Genomic DNA, 21,278 nt, shown 5'->3' with positions numbered 1-21,278 from the left:
AGTCCTTATGGACGCAGTCTTGGAATGTCCTGTGGGAGAATAAGCCTTTAAGGGAAATGATAAGATAAATCCAGATTTTCTGGACTGGAAACAACAAGATCAACTTCTTGTATCCTGGATTTTGTCATCAATGACTGAAACAATTCTTTATAGAATGGTTAATTGTGATACAACAACTCAGATTTGGAAAACTCTACAACAATACTGTGGCATAAAATCAAGCCACAGCACAAGACTCAACTTCAGAAAATTAAGAAAGAGTCTTTAGGAATGAATGATTTTCTGTTAAAGATTCGTAGCTTAGTAGATCATCCAAGCTCTTGTTGGTCTGTCCACCACAGCTTCTTGCTAATCTTATTGGTTCATATTGAGGGAATTGATACTTTTTAGTACATGATCATTATTCAATCATATCGTGCTACCGAGGGAGATAGAAGGGAATGGCAATGTTTCTATTAACATTCAATCAAAATTAAAATTCTACATTAGCGGAAAAAAAAAAGAAGGAAAATCAATTTAGTGACAATTATTATCCAGGGAGGTTTATCATCTTCTACTAAATAGTAAATACACCTACCCTGTCCCTGATATCCATATCAGCTATCCAGGATGCCCCTTAATGAACGATTCCTAGGATCATCTTGTAGTCTTCTCTTTACAAGAGCGAAACCCAACTTGGACTTGATTCGAAAAGACCAGAGCTGCACCGTTTCATCTTCCTTCATGCTATTCCTTTCCGTAACCGATTTCCGATTAGTCACCAACACATACATTGAGGTAGAATTTCCGGAAGCTTTCTTCATATTCCACTTCCTCAGACTGATGGTTTCCCGATGAAGGGAGGGCTCAATCAACATCACTTTCATATCTGCACATTTTTTTTCCGTTTCCTCTCGAGTTCAACCTCTCGCTCTCTTCAGGTGTGAGGAAACTTTGTTGTATATGGTTCAACGGTATGGACAGACGGTTGTGACCGGAACTCACATCAGTCTTGAAGAGAGGCTTTTGGATTACAAAAGTGACATCAGAACCCCCTATAGCCCTGATCCGATTCCTGAGGATGACAGGGAGCTCTGGCGTTGCATGGGGAGACGAGCACCTTGCCTCATCCATTATTTTATTCATCCTCAGCTACTTTTTCTCCTGAACAACCCCCCCCCCCCCCCCCCCTCATCATCATCGTCGTCGTCATTGTCATGGCACCATGGTGGTCGCTTCTTGATCTTGATCATTTTTTGAAGACACTGATCATCTCTGCTTCTTTTTCTCCTGAACACACCCCCCTCATCATCATCATCGTCGTCATCATCATGGCATCGTGGTGGCCGCTTCTTGATCTTGATTCTTTTTTTGAAGACGTTGATCACCTCTATCTTCAAATATCTTCATTGTTTCTTCAAGACGCTGATCGTGTTTCTTCTCATCTTTTACCACATAATCCATTGAAGCGAATGCGCAAAGTATATAGCTTCGAGGGTTTCTTGATCTTGGTTAGGCAGGAAGTGGTTTCTTGCTCTTCTTGGTATGACAAGATGATGACCCAAAGAGAAGTCTTTCAATTTGGAAAAGTTACGAACGGTTTCTTGTTCTCGTTGGTATGGCAGGAGAGAGCTTATATATAGATGAGGTCCCTGGAGTCTTTCAATTTGGAAAGTTACTAAATCCTAATCAAATCGTACAACCTCCCCATATATTTGGAAACTTGGGGGACGAGTCTTTCAATTTGGAAAGTTACTAAATCCTAATCAAATCCTACAACCTCCCCATATATTAGGAAACTTACCAAACATCACGTGGGGCGCAACTTAAAATACGGAAACCAGTCTCCTGGAGACGATCAATGTTTAGCGATTCTTAAAACGCCGTTGTTTTTGGGAACGGGTCCTTTTCAAGCATTTTTGCTTTCTTCCATGGAGACCACGGAGAGACTTGTGCTAGTGATCGGCATCGACGACAGCTCTCACAGCTTTTACGCTCTCGAATGGACTCTCGATCATTTCTTCTCACCCCCCAAAACCAAGCCTTTCAAACTCGTCATCGTTTACGCTCGCCCCCCGCTGTCTTTCGTTATCGGGTTCGCCGGATCCAGTAAAGCTATTGTCTTTTCTCTGTTTGGTTCTCGGGAAAATAATGGAACCGAACAAAACACTAGATGGAAATGGGTCCATTTTTCTCAGCAACCAAACGGAGAAAATGTCCCAAGCTTGAAAAAGAAAATAAAAATGCTTCAAAAATGTTGAAACGACGTCATTTTTGTCCAAATATGAGCGTTTGGTATTCTTCATTGCAGGGATTCCTGTGTGGATGTGTAACAGAAATCAATAACGTCTCATTTCGTAGTTTAATGGGTTTCTTCATATGCCCTTAAACTTTCCGTATAAAATTTTTGAACAAATATAAATATTTATATTCATGTTTATTTTTATAATAATAATTATGAAAATAATATCAATAATTAAAATAATAAAATACAAAGACAAAAAAATCAAATCAAATACTATGATTTTTTTTTTTATCTTAAACATATCTTCATACTTAAATATTATACATTTTCTATTTAATAAATTTTAAAATATTAATATATTTATATAAGTTAATTTAATATATCAAATATAAAAATTATATAATTATGACAACAAAGATTCAACCGTAATTCAATCACGAATCCGAATAATGAATCATGAACTTTATCAATTCTTGGCTCTGAAAACATTATAAATTACACAATAGCACTAATACTCACTATCTTCATGTGGATGCTGAGATTGTGTGTTACAGGAGACATACCAGAAGTCGTACAATGCCAAAATTGTAAACAAAATTTAGCCCGGTCAGTGACGTTAGGAAGGGTCATGATGCAGAAAAACAAAATATAAGGGTTTATGATATTTGATCTAATTGTATTTTCAGGCAAAAATGCGAATGATACAACATTCTTAAAGAGAATTGTAACTCCAGCATCTCAAAAGCCATGATGTGGAGTGTCATAAATATCCCGGGGGCTTCAGTCAGATAGAGCTTCCTGCACTCATTCACAATATCAATCCATGGTCCTGCAAGTGGTGCAACATCTTCTCTTGCTATAAAAACAGCTATGTAACAAACAATTGAAAGTGCAGCCGCCCATCTCTGCGAGAATTGGATATGCCCAATTTGAAGTCAAGATCACGAACTATTCTAGGTGGTGCTCATGTGCTCTGAATCAATCACCAACGGCTGAGTTGTTCTGCTGTCAAAATTTGACCTCAAATGAGCAGCATGCCAGTGTTAAACAGCAGAAGGGAAACAAAACCCATGCTGATACTTCTACTTTTCCTTTTGTAAGTGAAAAAATTGTCCTCTGGTTTTCTGAGAAGATGGGAAATTCATCGAAAATTTCATCCTTTCCCATCTTCTAAGCATCCAGATGAGTTCCAGCTTTTTGTTTATGATCAAGCAAAGTAAACTGCCCAAAGAAAATGAGAAGAAATGGCGAAGAAATCGCAAAGACAAAATAACTGAACTGCACAAAAAGGAAAACACAAGAAAAGAGAACTTGAATCTGATGGGTAGAAATCATTTGGTCAAACCTAAAGTATGAACAATTATACGACACTGCCCGCGATTTTGGGTTCAAAGGTTAAGTAGTCAACTTTTGGCCTTCAAGATTAAGACAAGCACTGGGATTCTTGTATAATAAATGGTTATGGACGGGGAGAGCTGCAATATGAATATCAACAGAATCAACAGTAAAATGGCTGTAGCCATAGACCACCACCAAAAATCAAACAGCACTAATTCATATCTTTCTAAGAATTATATTGAATCTTCAGAGTCACTTGCCTAAGAGTTGTAGGAAAAGGTTCACTCTCGACCTCAGTAAGTTTATGGAGACCAGCAGCAGGAAGATGATGGACAAATATTGGGACTCATAACCGTATTACTAGAAGATATGACCTATTAACTGCGCCATAATTCATAGGTCCACATTCCAGAATATATCCAGCCAAAGGGAGCAATATGGACATGAAGAAAAATCTCGGCCCTTGGATCAGAGACGGGTTAAGTAAAGACATAGGATGGCTTCTAGTATCTCAAACCTGCATGATTCCATTATTATCATTACTATTTTACGGGCAATATTAGAAAATATATTAATAACACCTAAGAAATGATACACCAAAATACATACATTGTATATGATAGGCACCAACGGGCAAACAGAAAAGAAGAGAAAACAAAAAACAAGCGCTCTCTCGTTACTTTGGGCTCAGCCCATCAACAAGCCTATCACAATTGCCTCTTTAATACTATATAATTTTAGAATATGACTTTAGAGCAAATCATTTCAACCGGCATTGGAAGAACAGGGGTATATGCAATAGTTTCAGTGGTGGGAAAGAGATGAACATTATCACAAATGGAAAGGATTTGGTTTCAGATGGTAGGGTTTGCTTCATGACATGTTTTCCCAATGATTGATCATACAATTTTTGCATAAAAACCAAGTGATAAGCATACCTTTAGTAGTTTTTCTTCACGCATGTATAGACTGAGCAATGCAAGCACTTTGATTATTAATTGAACCCTTAAGAGGTAATCTACAGTATGATCCTCTAAGGAGATCTTCTACACCTGGAACAGAGGTACAGCTTGAGCGTTCACTGAAAACAACTGCATGGGGATTTCGAGAAATTGACTGCCTAATAGATTTAATCATATCAAGGAAGCCTCCTTTACAAAGAGTGTCAAGTCCATCAACAACCTATTTAAATGTCAAAAATGAATCAGAAAGTAATGATGCCAAAAGTAACAAACCTATGAAAAATGTGAGCACTAATATAAAAGATGCCAACTAACAGCCATCTAATAGCTCATATTTCAGACAAATCACTGAAAAATGACTAATGCACATGATGAGGATGAATCTTCAAGATATATATCAAGAAAGGGAATTAGTATTAGTTGTAATTAAAGTAGGATTAATATTTGTTGGAGTCTAATTAGGATTAGCTAGTTAATTTATAATATAATTAGAATTTGAGTCATGATAGGTTATTAGAGTCCTAGTACATTTTGGATGTTATAATTAGAATTAGAATCATAATAGGTTATTAGAGTCGTAGTAGACTTTGGATTTCTTAGAGAAGCCTATAAATAGGCTAATCAATGTAAATCAAAGGGATGAATTGATATGAATAATAATATATTTTCTTTCATTGCAAGGTTGCAACTCCCAATGGTGAGACTCCATTGATTTTCTTCTAGGTGAGACTCCCAGAAGGCCTTAGTGAAACTCTAAGGTTTTCCATCTTTTTTTCATTGTTTCTTTTTTCTCTCTATTTCTTATCTTATAATTTTCTCTACCATAAAATTTATTCTTTGTTCCTCTCCTTATACCCTAAAAAATAAAACCCTAGTCCACCTACCCTTGAGTGTAGGCAACCATCCTAGGGTTGTCCTACATCAGCACATATTAAAATGAGAAGTAGTTATCTAGGTGAGCCTAGGAAATGTAGTGACGTGAATCATGTCCATCCATAACGAAAACTTGATATAGTAAATAACAAGAGCTTCCCAGATAAAGATCTATAAAATTCTTCGTAACATCTTAAGAAGCAGATAGACCTAAATATATGTCAATGATTTTCAGAGAGTAAATTGTATATTTATGATATTCAAAAGCATGATCAGACATTAATGGTTAGTACCAGTAGAATAGAATAAACAGATAATCAACAACCAAGGACAAATTTGCAAGAAAGCATCAGAGGACCTTCATAAACAGTAAGTCCTGTATTCCTCTTGTTATTTTTATGAGAACTAAGGGTAGATAACAAATTCAGAATCTGTAACACAAAAGTGAAATATTTTGATATGCACTTTATTATAGTTTCCTCTTAAATCAAAATGTCCATTAAACAAGTGAAATATTTTGGCCTATACATTATTTAAGTCTGCCCTTTTAAATGTCAAGACTCCCAAATAATAGGCACAATTGAAAATGTAAATCGTAAAAGAAATAAGTCAAATATATTTATGAGAATTAAAAGCAAGCAAGATAAGAAACTTGTAGTTATGAAAAGGGTAAAATGCTTACCAATAAGGAGACACCAGATATGTCAATGGCCTTCAAGGAAATAAGCTCCAAAAGTCTCTCAGGTGTGGCCACAAGGAATTCAGGCTCACGACTTTTTAGGCTGTAGAACAATAAACAGTTGTTTATAAGAGCAGGAAAAAGCAAGCAAAGACAAAAATCTAGCCCAAATTCTTTTTTTTTTTTTTTTTCTTTTTGATATGTAAAATTTTAAACAATAAGCACTTAAGGAGTGGGTCAACCCTTGGACACATGTTATATACACAGACCAAGAAGACAAACGAAAACAGAATGAAAGATATCATTCACTCCTTTACTACCCAGAACATCAATGAAGTCTATAAAAGGAAGTCTTTCATCTCCTAATCATCTTCCAGTCCATTCAACTAAAGAATCCATACAAACATTTTTCAGCTACAATTCAAACCAATCTATGTTATTAAAGACCTTCTATTTCATTTTTTCCACATACACCAAAATAAACATAATGGAGCTGTAAGGCCATACTTTCATTTTTCTCCTTCCTCACAATCCCTGCATGCCAACTAGTTAAGGTATTCTTAATTGTATCAAGAAGCACCCAAATAATACCTAAAGTTGAGAATGATAAAAGACCATGAACTCTATACCTTCATAAAATGGATAAGTGCTTGGCCCATTCTTCTTCCTGTTTACCCTAACAACACTACTGGACCAAAGCCCTTCTCTTTTGCATTAAGTAAGAATCATTTCCCAAACAAAAGAATATGCAGGCAGGTGAACCCCAGACCTTTCTATACGAGAAAGGGAGATTACAATATGCACTCAATACCCTGTAGTCTTCCATCATTAGCATATTTTCAAGTTAAATTATCCTCATTACATACATGCACAACCACATTTTGGAGACAAGTGAAAAAGGATTCTACCATTTCTAACTCCTAATGATATAATCCCCTAATGAGCCTTCTTCCATTCCAATGGTCACAACTACCTTCCACATACCAATTATCCAACATCAGGAGATTAACTTCAATAGACTACTTTCTTTTTTATTGTTTATGACTGACTTTATATAAATACAAATGTGATTGTTGAAATTGGTAAGAAAAAGTACTCTAATTTTTAATTTCTCCAACATGGTATCAGGGCACTAACTTCTTTCAGCATTCATTGTTGAAACCTAAATTGGTATAAAGTTCTCATTGGCCTTCATTGCCAAGTCTTAGATCTTTTTCTTGTTTTTGCCCTTTGTCGAGCCTTCTTTCACTTGAACAATGTCAGGAAGTGTCTCAAAATAGTCAATTAGTGAAGGCCATGGATCAATCATGAACTTTAGCTCATGGTGACAACTCTACTCTTCAAATTACCAGAGAAACTCAATGGACAAAACTTCCTAGAGTGATCTCAATCCATAAATTTGTTCAGCAAAAGTAGAGGCAAAATGGGGAGATTTCTCACTACTGTGAAGGAACCAAAATCTGTGGATCCAGATTTCAAATGATGGTATGTAGCAAACTCCAAGATCATGTCTTGGTTGCTGAATTCTATGCAATCAGAAACCAGCAGGACTTGCTTGTTTCTCTCAACAGCCAAGGAAGTTTGAGATGAGTTGATTTAAATGTATTCAAATCTGCGGAATATTACCCAGATTTATGGTTTGCAGAATATGATCCATTACACAAAGCAAAGGGAATCTTCAATGACAGCTTACTACAACAAAATTCGAAGTCTATGACAGGGGCTTGGCCATTATCAACACTCTGAAATGGAATATGATGAAGACAATTTAAAGCTAAGCAGGCGGATGGAGCAAGAAAGGATATTTGAGTTTATAGATAAAAAATAAAAAATACTTATTGAATTATAAATTGTAAATTCATTTCACCTAAAGAAAAACAGAGAAGGAGGAAATACAATTTTGAAGTAAATTTGAATAGAATAATCACAACTCACTTGTTTCCACAAGCTTCTCTCATCTTGGCTTTAATACAAATTATATTGTGTTTTTTATTTAAATATCCACTCGTGTTTATTTTTAAGGGAAATGGGTGAAACAAGTATCTAGCATAACTCATCACATTTAATCGTGCTGTGTATATGGAACCAGCAGTGGGAAGCAGTGTAGGAGAGGCAGAGGATTTGAGAGACAAGGTTAATGTGCCTTAAGGAGTGGAAGGACAGAATTTGCACCCTGAAACAATCACAAATTGGCAAAGCTGCATGCTCCCATTTGGTCTTGACAGCAAGTAAATAAACTGCCCCCAAAACGCAAGAAGGAAATCATTCCAGATAATTTGAGTTGTGATGAAAATCTTCAATGAAAGAACATGCCCAACCTCAGAACAAGAATACAGGGGATGACTGTAGCATAACATGACCAAATTGAATTGGACCCACTAAATACCTTCCCCGTCCTGAACCTATCAAATTTCAGTAATGCTTTTTCCAGTTACATACTTACATGAACCATAATATCAATTTCAAGGAGTATTTCAATAATATTTAATACAATAGATGATGGATAAAGAGTCCATTTGATTCAACATTATATGGCCATAAGAGAGAAGCTATCACCCACCTAAAATATCTGTAGCCATGTCCTGGAAACGAAGCTGGTGATTGCCCTGCTGAGCGTGGTGGTCCAAGACCAGCGAGAGAAGGTCGTAGGAACTGTGGCACAAAATCAAGCCAAGGTAAATCAATACAAGACTCAACTTCAGAAAATTAAGAAAGAGTCTTTAGGGATGAATGATTTTCTGTTAAAGATTCGTAGCTTAGTAGATCATCCAGCTCTTGTTGGTCATGAACTCTCACCAAAAGATTACATTGATGCTATATTTGGGGCTTTACCCTCAGAATATGAAACATTCATTACATCAATTAATTCACACATAGATTCATATACAATAGATGAGGTTGAATCTTTTCTTCTTTCACAAGAAGCTCGGATTAAAAAGAATTAACAGAGGTCGGACTCAGTGATTGTTAATGTTGCACATATGAATACTAATTCTGGTAGTCTTGGAACACTGGAAAGAAGAAGTTTGGTGATTTCAGCAATAATCCATTTGGAGGTTTTGACTCTCAATATGGCCAAGGCCAAGGTTTCTTTTCTAGTCCTAGCAGTTTTCGTGGAAATCTCAACTTCACTTTCAATAAGAATAGTCACAACTGTAATAGAGGAAGAGGTAATGGTCAATTTGGTGGTCGAGGAAGACATGGTAGTCAATATGGTGGTCGTGGCTCTTAGAATAACAACAAACCTCAATGTTAGCTATGTGGGAGGTTTAGTCATATAGTGCGACAATGCTTTTATAGGTTTGATCAAACGTTCATTGGTTCATCTCAGTTTTAAGGCCATTTTTAGAACACATCAAATTCACACTCTCCTATGACAGTCATTCTTGCCACACCTGGAACAGTTTGTGATACCAATTGGTATCCTGATTCTGAAGCTTCCAATCATGTTACAACAGATGCAAGGAACTTGATAACAAAAACTGATTTTCTTGGTAACAATAAGGTTCACATGGGTGATGGTAAGGGTCTAGCTATTAAACATGATGGTCAATCCAGTTTCTTTTCTCCTTACAATTCCAAACTGTTGTCCCTTCAACATCTTTTACATGTTCCTCCAATTACCAAGAACTTGCTTAGTGTCTCCAAATTTGCTTTTGATAATCATGTCTTCTTTGAATTTCATCCTCATTTTTGCTTTGTGAAGGATTAGGATACCAAATCCATTCTACTAAAAGGAAGATTTAAAGATGGCCTACATGCTTTTGATCAGACACAACTGAATCTTCAGAACAAGTGACAATCTCATCCTTCTTCCAATATTTCTACTAGTCATTCAGACCTTCTTTCTTCTATGCCACAACTTACAGCTTGTTCTTTTTTTGTACAAACTACAGCCTATTCTTTAGTTTCTGATTGCAGTGTATGGCATAATAGGCCACACTTATGATAATATTGTATGGTTTGTTTTGTCCAAATGTAACCTCTGTCATATACATAAAACTGATGCTTCTTTCTGGTCAGCTTGCTGTTTTGGGAAGATTCATAAATTTCCGTTTTCATCTTCTGAAATAATCTATACTAAATCACTAAAACTTGTACATTCTGATCTAGGGGTCCTACACCGCATCAGTCATCTAGATTCACTTGGATCTATATGCTAACGAACAAATCTGATGCCTTGCAAACCTTCGTTCATTTTAAAACTTAAGCTGAATTGCAACTTGGTTATAAGATCAAGGCAATCCAAATTGATTGGGGTGGGGGGAAGTATAGAGCATTTACCGATTATCTTCTATGTTGTAGAATTGTTCATCACACTTCTTGCCCTCACACACACACCAACATAATGGTGTAGCTGACAGAAAACATATGCACATTATTGAAAATGGCTTAACTCTTTTAGCTTAATCATCCAAGCCTTTAAAATATTGGGATGAGGCATTTAGAGCCTCTGCTTTCCTACTCAATAGACTGCCCACACCTCTTCTTAACAATAAATCTCCCCTAGAAAAATTGTTTCATATTGTTTCATATTGTGCCAGATTATAAGTCTCTCAAGGTAATTGGATGTGCATGCTATCTTAATACTCAACCCTATACTCTTATAAACTTGCCCTTTGTTCCACTAAATGTACCTTTCTTAACTATAACATCAATCACAAGGGTTACAAGTGTTTAGATGCTTCTGGCAGAATTTTTATCTTCGAGGATGTCATCTTTAATGAGAAGTCCTCCCTTTTGCCAAAAAGAATTATATTGAACCCTATGCTACCTCTGCTTTTACTCAACATAGCACACCAACCCAACTTCCAATTTTTACATCTTCTTCCATAAAACCATCCAAGTTCACTTCTTCATCTTCCATCTTTCAACCAAATTTTCAAGAAACTCTTGGTCATCAAGCTGAATCTCTAGACTCTGCTATACCTATTGGTGTTCCTAATTCTAATTCAGCCCCTTGTGTTGGTGCTGCTGACTCGTTTGATTCAGTTTTACCTAATAAGGACAGGTTGCATATCACCAATTCACACAACATGATTACAAGATCTAAGGTTGGCATTTACAAGCCTAAAGTCTATATTGCTGTTGTACAACTTGAATTTGTTGATGAAGCTCTATAGAATGAAAATGAGGCTGCAACAATGAGAGATGAGCATCTTGCACTAATGAGGAATGCAACTTGGTCATTAGTTTCATTACCACAAGGCAGAAAAGAAATAGGATGCAAGTGGGTTTTCAAAATTAAAGAGAATCCTAATAACACTGTTAACAAGTACAAAGCTAGGTTGGTAGCTAAAGGCTTGCATCAAGTTGCAGGCTTTGACTTTAATGAAATGTTTAGTCCTGTAATGAAACCAACTACCATCAGAGTAATTCTCTCAATTACACCAGCAAGAAATTGGGTGGTTAAACAATTGGATGTTAATAATGCATTTCTCAATGGAGATTTGCAAGAAGTGCATATGCAGCAGCCATATGGTTTTCAAGATCCCAATCAACCTACAATGGTTTGTCATTTGCACAAATTCCTTTATGGTCTCAGACAAACTCTAAGGGCTTAGTTTGAAAAATTGTATAATGCTCTACTCATGCTTGGATTCAAGTCAACAAAGTCAGATCAATCTCTCTTTGTAAGCATCACTCTACAACATCCTACCTTTATCTTAGTCTATGTTGATGATATTTTAGTAACAAGAAGCAATGACATAGAAGTACAAAAGTTGATTGATAAGCTCCATGAGTAAATTAGGAGCAATAGAATCAGTTCAGTCATGCAAGAATAGCCAGAGAAATGTCAAAAACAATAAAAATAGTAAAGAAAGTTTAATTGTGCTCACATGCTGGAGCAGAACACTCTGTCCACCACAGCTTCTTGCTAATCTTATTGGTTCATATTGAGCCTGATTTTGTTGCAGAGTACCTGGATAGAAATTGTTGGTTTTATTCATTCTCAAAATTGGTCCTGACCTAGTACCAAATTCCCAAGGGGGGTTTCAAGCAAATCTAGCCCTACTATTCTAAGATGAATGAACTGAAGATAGCATTATTGCAGAAACTGGCAGGCTGCGTATCATTAGTTACAGCAAGGGTGAAAAATCTCAAGACTTCAGAAAAGACACTCAAACCATCTGGAGAAAGTTTCAGCTAGAACAGCTCAAACTCCACACACTTTGTTGGGGCCTTCAAGTCCTTATAATCAAACTTAGCACTCTCCTTTTTCTGCACACTAATTGCAGTCCTTATGTTGCAGCCTCACTAAACAGGTTTCAATAATGTGGATTTGGTAGTTTAATATCTATTTCTTCTTGGAGTCGGAGGACCATCTCTCATTTGATGACCCTAACGAGAAGGAACTGCTCCCAATGTGAGATCAGCAGCAAAAGAAAGAAGAGGAATTGGATGGCCCAGAGTAGCAGCCCCCGGATAAGCCTTAAAAAAAAAAACACACTGAGAATTGAGAATTAAGGAGATTGATGTATATGGACATTCGTCATTTATCATCTTTCAGACAACTCGGGATTGGAAAACCAAAGATCAGAAGCTTATTCCCAACCATCAGTATCTGAAAGATATCAGCCTAAAGTTCAGACGGATTACCATCAATTATCTTTGTTAGTTTGCTGATAACCACAACTTATGGTACCCAGCTATGATCAACATCTTATTTGAGTCTTTTTGGGAATTTGAGGCTATGTGAGACACACTGGCTAATGTGTCCTCATTCCTTGGACCCTTCAAGGTTTTCTTACCATACCATAGCTTTTGCACAAAAGATGATCTAGATGGAATTTATACTTTTCAGTGTGTTAACATTCTTCAATCATATTGTGTCACCCATCAAAAGCCATAGTTTTTCAGCTTTCTACAAGTCAATGAATTTTAGTTTCAGTCATCATTCTACCTTCCTCTCCTGTTTTAAATAGTGACAAGTCCCTACTTCTCAGTGCCTTTATGTAACACTATTCAAGGTTATGCCTATGCTCAAAACAAAATTAACAAGGTCCGTGACTATCAGTTGCTACCTGACTCATTGACATCAAAAGAAATGCAACTGATGTCCAAATATGAAACTCATAATTTTGATTTCATCTTTCTGCCTTTCTCTCATACCAGTTTCAAATAGTGTTAGATCCCTACTTTTTAGTGCATGTGTTTCATATGTATTAGACTATCTCAAGTAAAAGAAACTCAGAAGGACAACATCCTAACCCTTTGGTTTATAGAAACTATGGGGAAAACAAATAAAGGAAAAAAAAACAGAATGACTGAATTTGAATTAATTATTTTCACAATTAAAATTCAATCAAAATTAAAATTCTACACAATCAGAAAAAAACAAATACAAAAAAAAAGAAGGGAAAATCAATTTAGTGACAATCATTATCCAGGGAGGTTTATCATCTTCTACTAAAGAGTAAATACACCTACCCTATCTGTCCCTGATATCCATATCAGCTATCCAGGATGCCCCTTAATGAACGATTCCTAGGATCATCTTGTAGTCTTCTCTTTACAAGAGCGAAACCCAACTTGGACTTGATTCGAAAAGACCAGAGCTGCACCGTTTCATCTTCCTTCATGCTATTCCTTTCCGTAACCGATTTCCAATTAGTCACCAACACATACATTGAGGTAGAATTTCCGGAAGCTTTCTTCATGTTCCACTTCCTCAGACTGATGGTTTCCCGATGAAGGGAGGGCTCAATCAACATCACTTCCATATCTGAACATTTTTTTCCGTTTCCTCCCGAGTTCAACCTCTCGCTCTCTTCAGTTGTGAGGAAACTTTGTTGTACCTGGTTCAACGGTATGGACAGACGGTTGTGACCGGAACTCACATCAGTCTTGAAGAGAGGCTTCTGGATTACAAAAGTGACATCAGAACCCCCCAGAGCCCTGATCCGATTCCTGAGGATGACAGGGAGCTCTGGCGTTGCATGGGGAGATGGGCACCTTGCCTTCTCCATCATCTTCTTCATCATTCGCTTCTTTTTCTCCTGAACACACCCGCCCTCATCATCATCATGGCACCGTGGTGGTCGCTTCTTGATCCTGATCGATTCTTGAGGATACTGATCACCGTCATCTTCAAATTTGTCGATCGTTTCTTGAAGAGCCTGATCACCTTCATCTTCAAATTTGTTGGTCGTTTCTTCGAGAACCTGATCGTGCTTCTTCTCATCTTCTACAACAGAATCCATTGTAGCTCTTCGATCACAGAATGCGCAAACTATATAGCTTCGGTGGTTTCTTGGTCTTCTTGGGATGGCAAGACGATGACCCAGAGAGAAGTCTTTCGATTTGAAAAAGTTACTTGTTCTCGTTGGCATGGCAGGAGAGAGCTTATATAGAGATGAGGGACGGGTCTTTCAATTTGTAAAGTTACTAAATCCTAATCAAATCCTACAATCTCCCTGTATATTCGGAAACTCGGGACGAGTCTTTCAATTTGAAAAGTTACTAAATCCTAATCAAATCCTACAACCTCCCCAAATATTCGGAAACTTGGACGGTTGGCCTCCAAATTCTATTTAATTTAAACAAGTTCAATTATCCCATCGATTTGTATTTTATTTTATTTTTTATTTTTTATTTTTGTAAATAGAGTATTATTTTTTGTCCTAATGTGATTTATCATTGTTTCAATATTTTAAGGATATAAGCTCGGTTACAATTTTTGTAAAAGGGTTTATTATTTTATATGAAAACTATAATTATTTTTTATTTTTTAAAAATAAAAATAGAAAATATTTGAATAGAGTTAAGCCAAATCCAAATCCTCAATGAGAGATTTCAAAAAATAATTTTTTCCCTCATGCTCCCTTAGGCATTGACTTTTTTTTCTCGATTTTCTTTTTATAAATAATTAATTGTTCCATTCTATATTTCCTTTTTATTTTCTTCCCTTTTAATTCAATGACTGAAAAAAAAAATTAAAGTAGCTTTAAATTGAAGTGTAGGTGACATTTAGACTTATTTTAATTGGTAACTATTTTTAGTCTCATGCTCTATAAAATAAGAGGAAGCAAAAGAATAAGTAAGAAAAAGTTTAAAATCTTTTTTTTTTTTTTGAATTAATTTGAAAAATGGGGAAAAAAAATCAGATATAGTATAAAATTGATTTAAAAATTAATACATTTTTAAATTCTTCATTTTATAATATATATATATATATATATATAAGAATAATGAAGAAATGTGTCAATTTGTTTTATTAAATTTAAATTTTTTTATTAAAATATTTAAACAAAAAGACTAACTATTCATAAAAATAATTCACTTTTTAAAAATTAAACCTCAATTACACATTAGTGTCCCTTGTTTTTATTTGTCCTTCCCCCCATTTTTCAAAAGGTTCTCTAAAGGCATAAAAATAAATAAATAAATAAACCTTTGTGGAGGTTATTTTTATTTTTAATTTTAAAAATTCATATTTTATATGAGGAGTTTTATATATACTTATATACCCTATTTTTAAATATATTCTCCAAAATTTTATTTCCTTCTTAACCAACCCAATATTTGCCCATTCAAGTACTAAAACATCCACTTTCCAAACTCCACTCCTTTTCTATTTAATAAATAAATAGAATAACTTATACATCAATTCATACTTCTGCCGTGTTAAATTTAGACCCTAATTTTTTCAACAATGTTAAAACTAAATTATCAATAACAAATAAGACATTTTATTAGAAGTTTTTTGAAAATGGATAGAGAAACCCATGCGACAAATATATGAATTTTTATATAATATAGTTGATTTTTTTCAATTTTTTTAATGAAAAATATTAATAAAAAATTATTTGATATTTAATTATATTTTAAGATTAATATCACTTAAGAAAATTTAAGTAATAAATTAAGGCATGAGTAGATAAAAACCCCACTATAAATTTTATCATCTACCTAATAAAATAAAAGTAAAATGATGATGTGAACTAGCTTTTAGAGAGTTGAAACATTTTTTACTTATTATAATAATTTTAAATTTTTTACAAAATATTATATACAACGCTTTACGCCACATAAGCGTTGCAACAATTTTTTAATATACCCTCTTAAGTTGGAGGATGGATGTCAAGTTTATTATTTTATTTGTAAAAGAATGTTTCCACATAACTTTTATTTAGAAAATGTGATTTTTTTAAAAAAAATAATAATAATTAAAAAATGGGTTTTTACAAAAGTAATGTTGCAAGTCAATTTAAAGATTTTTAAAACTTTTCTTTTTTTAAAAATTGCAATTTTTATTAAAAGGAAATATTTTTGAAATTTTTATCTAAAAAGTAATTTTGCAATTTTATTTTAAAAAGTGATTTCACAGTTTTTTTTATTAAAAATGTTTGCGGTTTTTATTCGAAAAGTGATTTTTTTTTCAGTTTTTATTCAAAAAAAGAGTTTTGAAATTTTTATTTGAAATGTAATTTTTCAATTTTCATTAAAAAAATAATTTTAAAAGTAATTTAATATTTTTATTTGAAAAAAAAAAGTTTTTATAGTATTTATTGAAAAAAAAGGATTTTATATACATTTTTTGTTTGAAAAGTGATTTTATTGTTTTTATTTAAAGAAATATTTTGCAGTTTTGATTTAAAAAGTATTTTTGTATTTTTTATTTAAAAAACATTTTATAGTTTTTATTAAAAAAAATTACAATTTTATTAGAAAAAAGGCCTTCCAAGTTTTTTGTAAAATTTTTTTTAAAAGATTATTAAAGAGATTTCGAGTCTAATCTAGTCCTCCATGTGGTGATTGTCCAAAGCTCCGAGAAAAAAAGTTGTAGTAGAATTGACCCATCTATAAAAGTAAGACAAGCCCAAATAAGAATAAGTAAAAAGGCCCAAGTAAAATCCAAGTCAAATGAATTCAAATTGGCCCAACAAAAATCGTGCAACCCAAGACCAATCCAATGTCAAATAAATTTAATTAGGCCCAAATGATATATCAAAAGCTAAGCCCAAACAAAGAAACAAATTTGACGGCCTGAGGCCCACAAGCATAGCCCATAGCCAAATACACCAAGCCCACACCAAAACAATAATTGAAGCCTAAAACAACCTCAATATGTAAAGCCCAAAATAAAATTCAAGTCCAAGACAACATCTAAAAAATAATAGACATCTAAATTATTTTTAGAAGAAATTAAGGTAAGCAAGAACAGTTCCCTTGGCCTGATTGCCAAACGCCCAATACCCGGATATGGCAACAATGAAAAACGTGGTGATTGCCAAATACCCAAATTGAATTGACATCAAAAGAAATGCAACTGATGTCCAAATATGAAACTCATAATTTTGATTTCATCTTTCTGCCTTTCTCTCATACCAGTTTCAAATAGTGCATGTGCTTCATATGTATTAGACTATCTCAAGTAAAAGAAACTCAGAAGGACAACATCCTAACCCTTTGGTTTATAGAAACTATGGGGAAAACAAATAAAGGAAAAAAAAACAGAATGACTGAATTTGAATTAATTATTTTCACAATTAAAATTCAATCAAAATTAAAATTCTACACAATCAGAAAAAAACAAATACAAAAAAAAAAGGGAAAATCAATTTAGTGACAATCATTATCTAGGGAGGTTTATCATCTTCTACTAAATGGTAAATACGCCTACCCTATCTGTCCCTGATATCCATATCAGCTATCCAGGATGCCCCTTAATGAACGATTCCTAGGATCATCTTGTAGTCTTCTCTTTACAAGAGCGAAACCCAACTTGGACTTGATTCGAAAAGACCAGACCTGCACCGTTTCATCTTCCTTCATGCTATTCCTTTCCGTAACCGATTTCCAATTAGTCACCAACACATACATTGAGGTAGAATTTCCGGAAGCTTTCTTCATGTTCCACTTCCTCAGACTGATGGTTTCCCGATGAAGGGAGGGCTCAATCAACATCACTTCCATAGCTGCACATTTTTTTCCGTTTCCCCCCGAGTTCAACCTCTCGCTCTTTTCAGGTGTGAGGAAACTTTGTTGTACCTGGTTCAACGATATGGACAGACGGTTGTGACCGGAACTCACATCAGTCTTGAAGAGAGGCTTCTGGATTACAAAAGTGACATCAGAACCCCCCAAAGCCCTGATCCGATTCCTGAGGATGACAGGGAGCTCCGGCGTTGCATGGGGAGACGGACACCTTGCCTTATCCATCATCTTCTTCATCATTCGCTTCGTTTTCTCCTGAACACACCCGCCCTCATCATCATCATGGCACCGTGGTGGTCGCTTCTTGATCCTGATCGATTCTTGAGGATACTAATCACCGTCATCTTCAAATTTGTCGATCGTTTCTTGAAGAGCCTGATCACCTTCATCTTCAAAGTTGTTGGTCGTTTCTTCGAGAACCTGATCGTGTTTCTTCTCATCTTCTACAATAGAATCCATTGTAGCTCTTCGATCACAGAATGCTCAAACTATATAGCTTCGGTGGTTTCTTGTTCTTGGTAAGGAAGGAAGTGGTTTCTTGGTCTTCTTGGGATGGCAAGATGATGACCCAGAGAGAAGTCTTTCAATTTGGAAAAATTACGAATGGTTTGTTGTTCTCGTTGGCAGGAGAGAGCTTATATATAGATGAGTTCCCTGGGAGACGAGTCTTTCAATTTGGAAAGTTACTAAGTCCTAATTAAATCCTACAACCTCCCCAAATATTTGGAAACTTGGGGCACGAGTCTTTCAATTTGGAATGTTACTAAATCCTAATCAAATCCTACAACCTCCCCAAATATTCGGAACTTGGACCTTGGCCTCCAAATTCTATTTCTTATAAAATTTAAACAAGTTCAATTATCCCATATTTTATTTTATTTTATTTTTTATGTTTGTAAATAGAGTATTATTTTTTGTGCTAATGTGATTTATCATTGTTTCAATATTTTAAGGATATAAGCTCGGTTACAATTTTTGTAAAAAGGTTTATTATTTTTATATGAAAATTATAATTATTTTTTATTTTTTAAAAATAAAAATAGAAAATATTTGAATAGAGTTAAGCCAAATCCAAATCCTCAATGAGAGATTTCAAAAAATAATTTTTTTTTTCCCAATGCCCCCTTAGGCATTGACTTTTTTTCTCGATTTTTTTTTATAAAAAATTAATTATTCCATTCTATATTTCCTTTTTATTTTCTTCACTTTTAATTCAAGGACTGAAAAAAATATTTAAAGTAGCTTTAAATTGAAGTGTAGGTGACATCGAGACTTATTTTAATTGGTAACTATTTTTAGTCTCATGCTCTATAAAATAAGAGGAAACAAAAGAATAAGTATAAAGTAGCTTTAATTTTTTTTTTTTTTTAATGAAGAAATGTGTCAATTTGTTTTATTAAATTTAAATTTTTTTTATTAAAATATTTAGACAAAAAGACTAAGACTATTCATAAAAATAATTCACTTTTTGAAAATTAAACCTCAATTACACATTAGCGTCCCTTGTTTTTATTTGTCCTTCCCCCCATTTTTCATAAGGTTCTCTATAGTGATACGGGCATAAAAAAAACCTTTATGAAGGTTATTTTTATTTTTAATTTTAAATTTTCATATTCTATATGAGGAGTTTTATATATTTCTAAATATATTCTCCAAAATTTTATTTCCTTCTTAACCAACCTAATATTTGCCCATACAAGTAATAAAACATCCACTTTCCAAACTCCACTCCTTTTCTATTTAATAAATAAATAGAATAACTTATACATCAATTCATACTTCCACCATGTTAAATTTAGACCCTAATTTTTTCAACAATGTTAAAACTAAATTATCAATAACAAATAAGACATTCTATTAGAAGTTTTTTGAAAATGGATAGAGAAACCCATGTGACAAATATATGAAATTTTATATAATATAGTTGTTTTTTTTTCAATTTTTTTAATGAAAAATATTAATAAAAAATTATTTGATATTTGATTATATTTTAATATTAATATCACTTAAGAAAATTTAAGTAATAAATTAAGGCATGAGTAGATAAAAACCCCACTATAAATTTTATCATCTACCTAATAAAATAAAAGTAAAATGATAATGTGAACTAGCTTTTAGAGAGTTGAAACATTTTTTACTTATTGCAATAATTTTTAATTTTTTTTACGAAATATGATATACAACGCTTTACGCTACATAAGCGTTGCAATAATTTTTTAATACACTCTCTTAAGTTGGAGGATGGATGCCAAGTTTATTATTTTATTTGTAAAATAATGTTTCCACAACTTTTATATAGAAAATGTGATTTTTTTAAAAAATAATAATAATTAAAAAATGGGTTTTTACAAAAGTAATGTTGTAAGTCAATTTAAAGATTTTTAAAACTTTTATTTTTTTAAAAATTGCAATTTTTATTAAAAGGAAATATTTTTGAAATTTTTATCTAAAAAGTAATTTTGCAATTTTATTTAAAAAAGTGATTTCACGGTTTTTTTTTTATTAAAAAAGTTTGCAGTTTTTATTTGAAAAGTGATTTTTTTCAGTTTTTATTCAAAAAAAGAGTTTTGAAATTTTTATTTGAAATGTAATTTTTCAATTTTCATTAAAAAAATAAATTTTCAATTTTCATTAAAAAAATAATTTTAAAATTAATTTAATATTTTTATTTGAAAAAAAAAAGTTTTTATAGTATTTATTGAAAAAAAGGGATTTTATATACATTTTTTGTTTGAAAAGTGATTTTATTGTTTTTATTTAAAGAAATATTTTGCAGTTTTAATTTAAAAAGTATTTTTGTATTTTTTTTATTTAAAAAACATTTTATAGTTTTTATTAAAAAAAAATTACAATTTTATTAGAAAAAATGCCTTACAGTTTTTTTTTAAAATTTTTTTTAAAGATTATTAAAGAGATTTCGTGTCTAATCTAGTCCTCCACGTGGTGATTATCCAAAGCTCCGAGAAAAAAGGTTGGTGTAGTAGAATTGACCCATCTATAAAAGTAAGACAGGCCCAAATAAGAATAAGTAAAAAGGCCCAAGTAAAATCCAAGTCAAATGAATTCAATTTGGCCCAACAAAAATCCTACAACCCAAGACCAATCCAATGTCAAATAAATTTAATTAGGCCCAAGTGATATATCAAAAGTTAAGCCCAAACAAAGAAATAAATTTGATGGCCTGAGGCCCACAAGCATAGCCCATAGCCAAATACACCAAGCCCACACCAAAACAATAATTGAATCTTAAAGCAACCTCAAT

At 33.5% G+C, this 21,278-nt stretch overlaps 2 protein-coding genes across 2 annotated transcripts; both read right to left on the bottom strand.

Annotated features, from left to right (window-relative positions):
• Positions 1-13,530: 13,530 nt before the first annotated feature.
• Positions 13,531-14,280, bottom strand: LOC104881177 (B3 domain-containing protein At2g32645). Its single transcript, XM_059741892.1, has one exon. The coding sequence runs from the start codon at positions 14,278-14,280 to the stop codon at positions 13,531-13,533; it is 750 nt and encodes a 249-aa protein (XP_059597875.1).
• Positions 14,281-17,725: 3,445 nt separating this feature from the next.
• On the bottom strand, positions 17,726-18,475 carry LOC104881185 (putative B3 domain-containing protein At3g24850). The gene is made up of 2 exons (XM_010660443.1): positions 18,400-18,475; positions 17,726-18,336 (listed from the first exon to the last, which is right to left on the bottom strand). The coding sequence occupies exons 1-2, from the start codon at positions 18,473-18,475 to the stop codon at positions 17,726-17,728; spliced, it is 687 nt and encodes a 228-aa protein (XP_010658745.1).
• Between the last annotated feature and the right edge of the window lie 2,803 nt (positions 18,476-21,278).

Source organism: Vitis vinifera, chromosome 13, assembly GCF_030704535.1.
Source record: "Vitis vinifera cultivar Pinot Noir 40024 chromosome 13, ASM3070453v1".
Taxonomy (NCBI): domain Eukaryota; kingdom Viridiplantae; phylum Streptophyta; class Magnoliopsida; order Vitales; family Vitaceae; genus Vitis; species Vitis vinifera.
The sequence above is the reverse complement of the archived record's forward strand: the minus strand, read 5'-3'. Positions and strand labels throughout refer to the sequence as shown.

What these genes read in the sequence shown, in the direction of transcription:
- LOC104881185 (XM_010660443.1), bottom strand. Translation starts at nt 18,475, where the DNA reads ATGGATTCTATTGTAGAAGATGAGAAGAAACACGATCAGGTTCTCGAA. An exon ending in CAACAACTTTGAAGATGAAG is followed by an intron (nt 18,337 to 18,399) that starts GTGATCAGGCTC and finishes AGTATCCTCAAG; the next exon opens with AATCGATCAGGATCAAGAAG.
- LOC104881177 (XM_059741892.1), bottom strand. Translation starts at nt 14,280, where the DNA reads ATGGATTCTGTTGTAGAAGATGAGAAGAAGCACGATCAGGTTCTCGAA.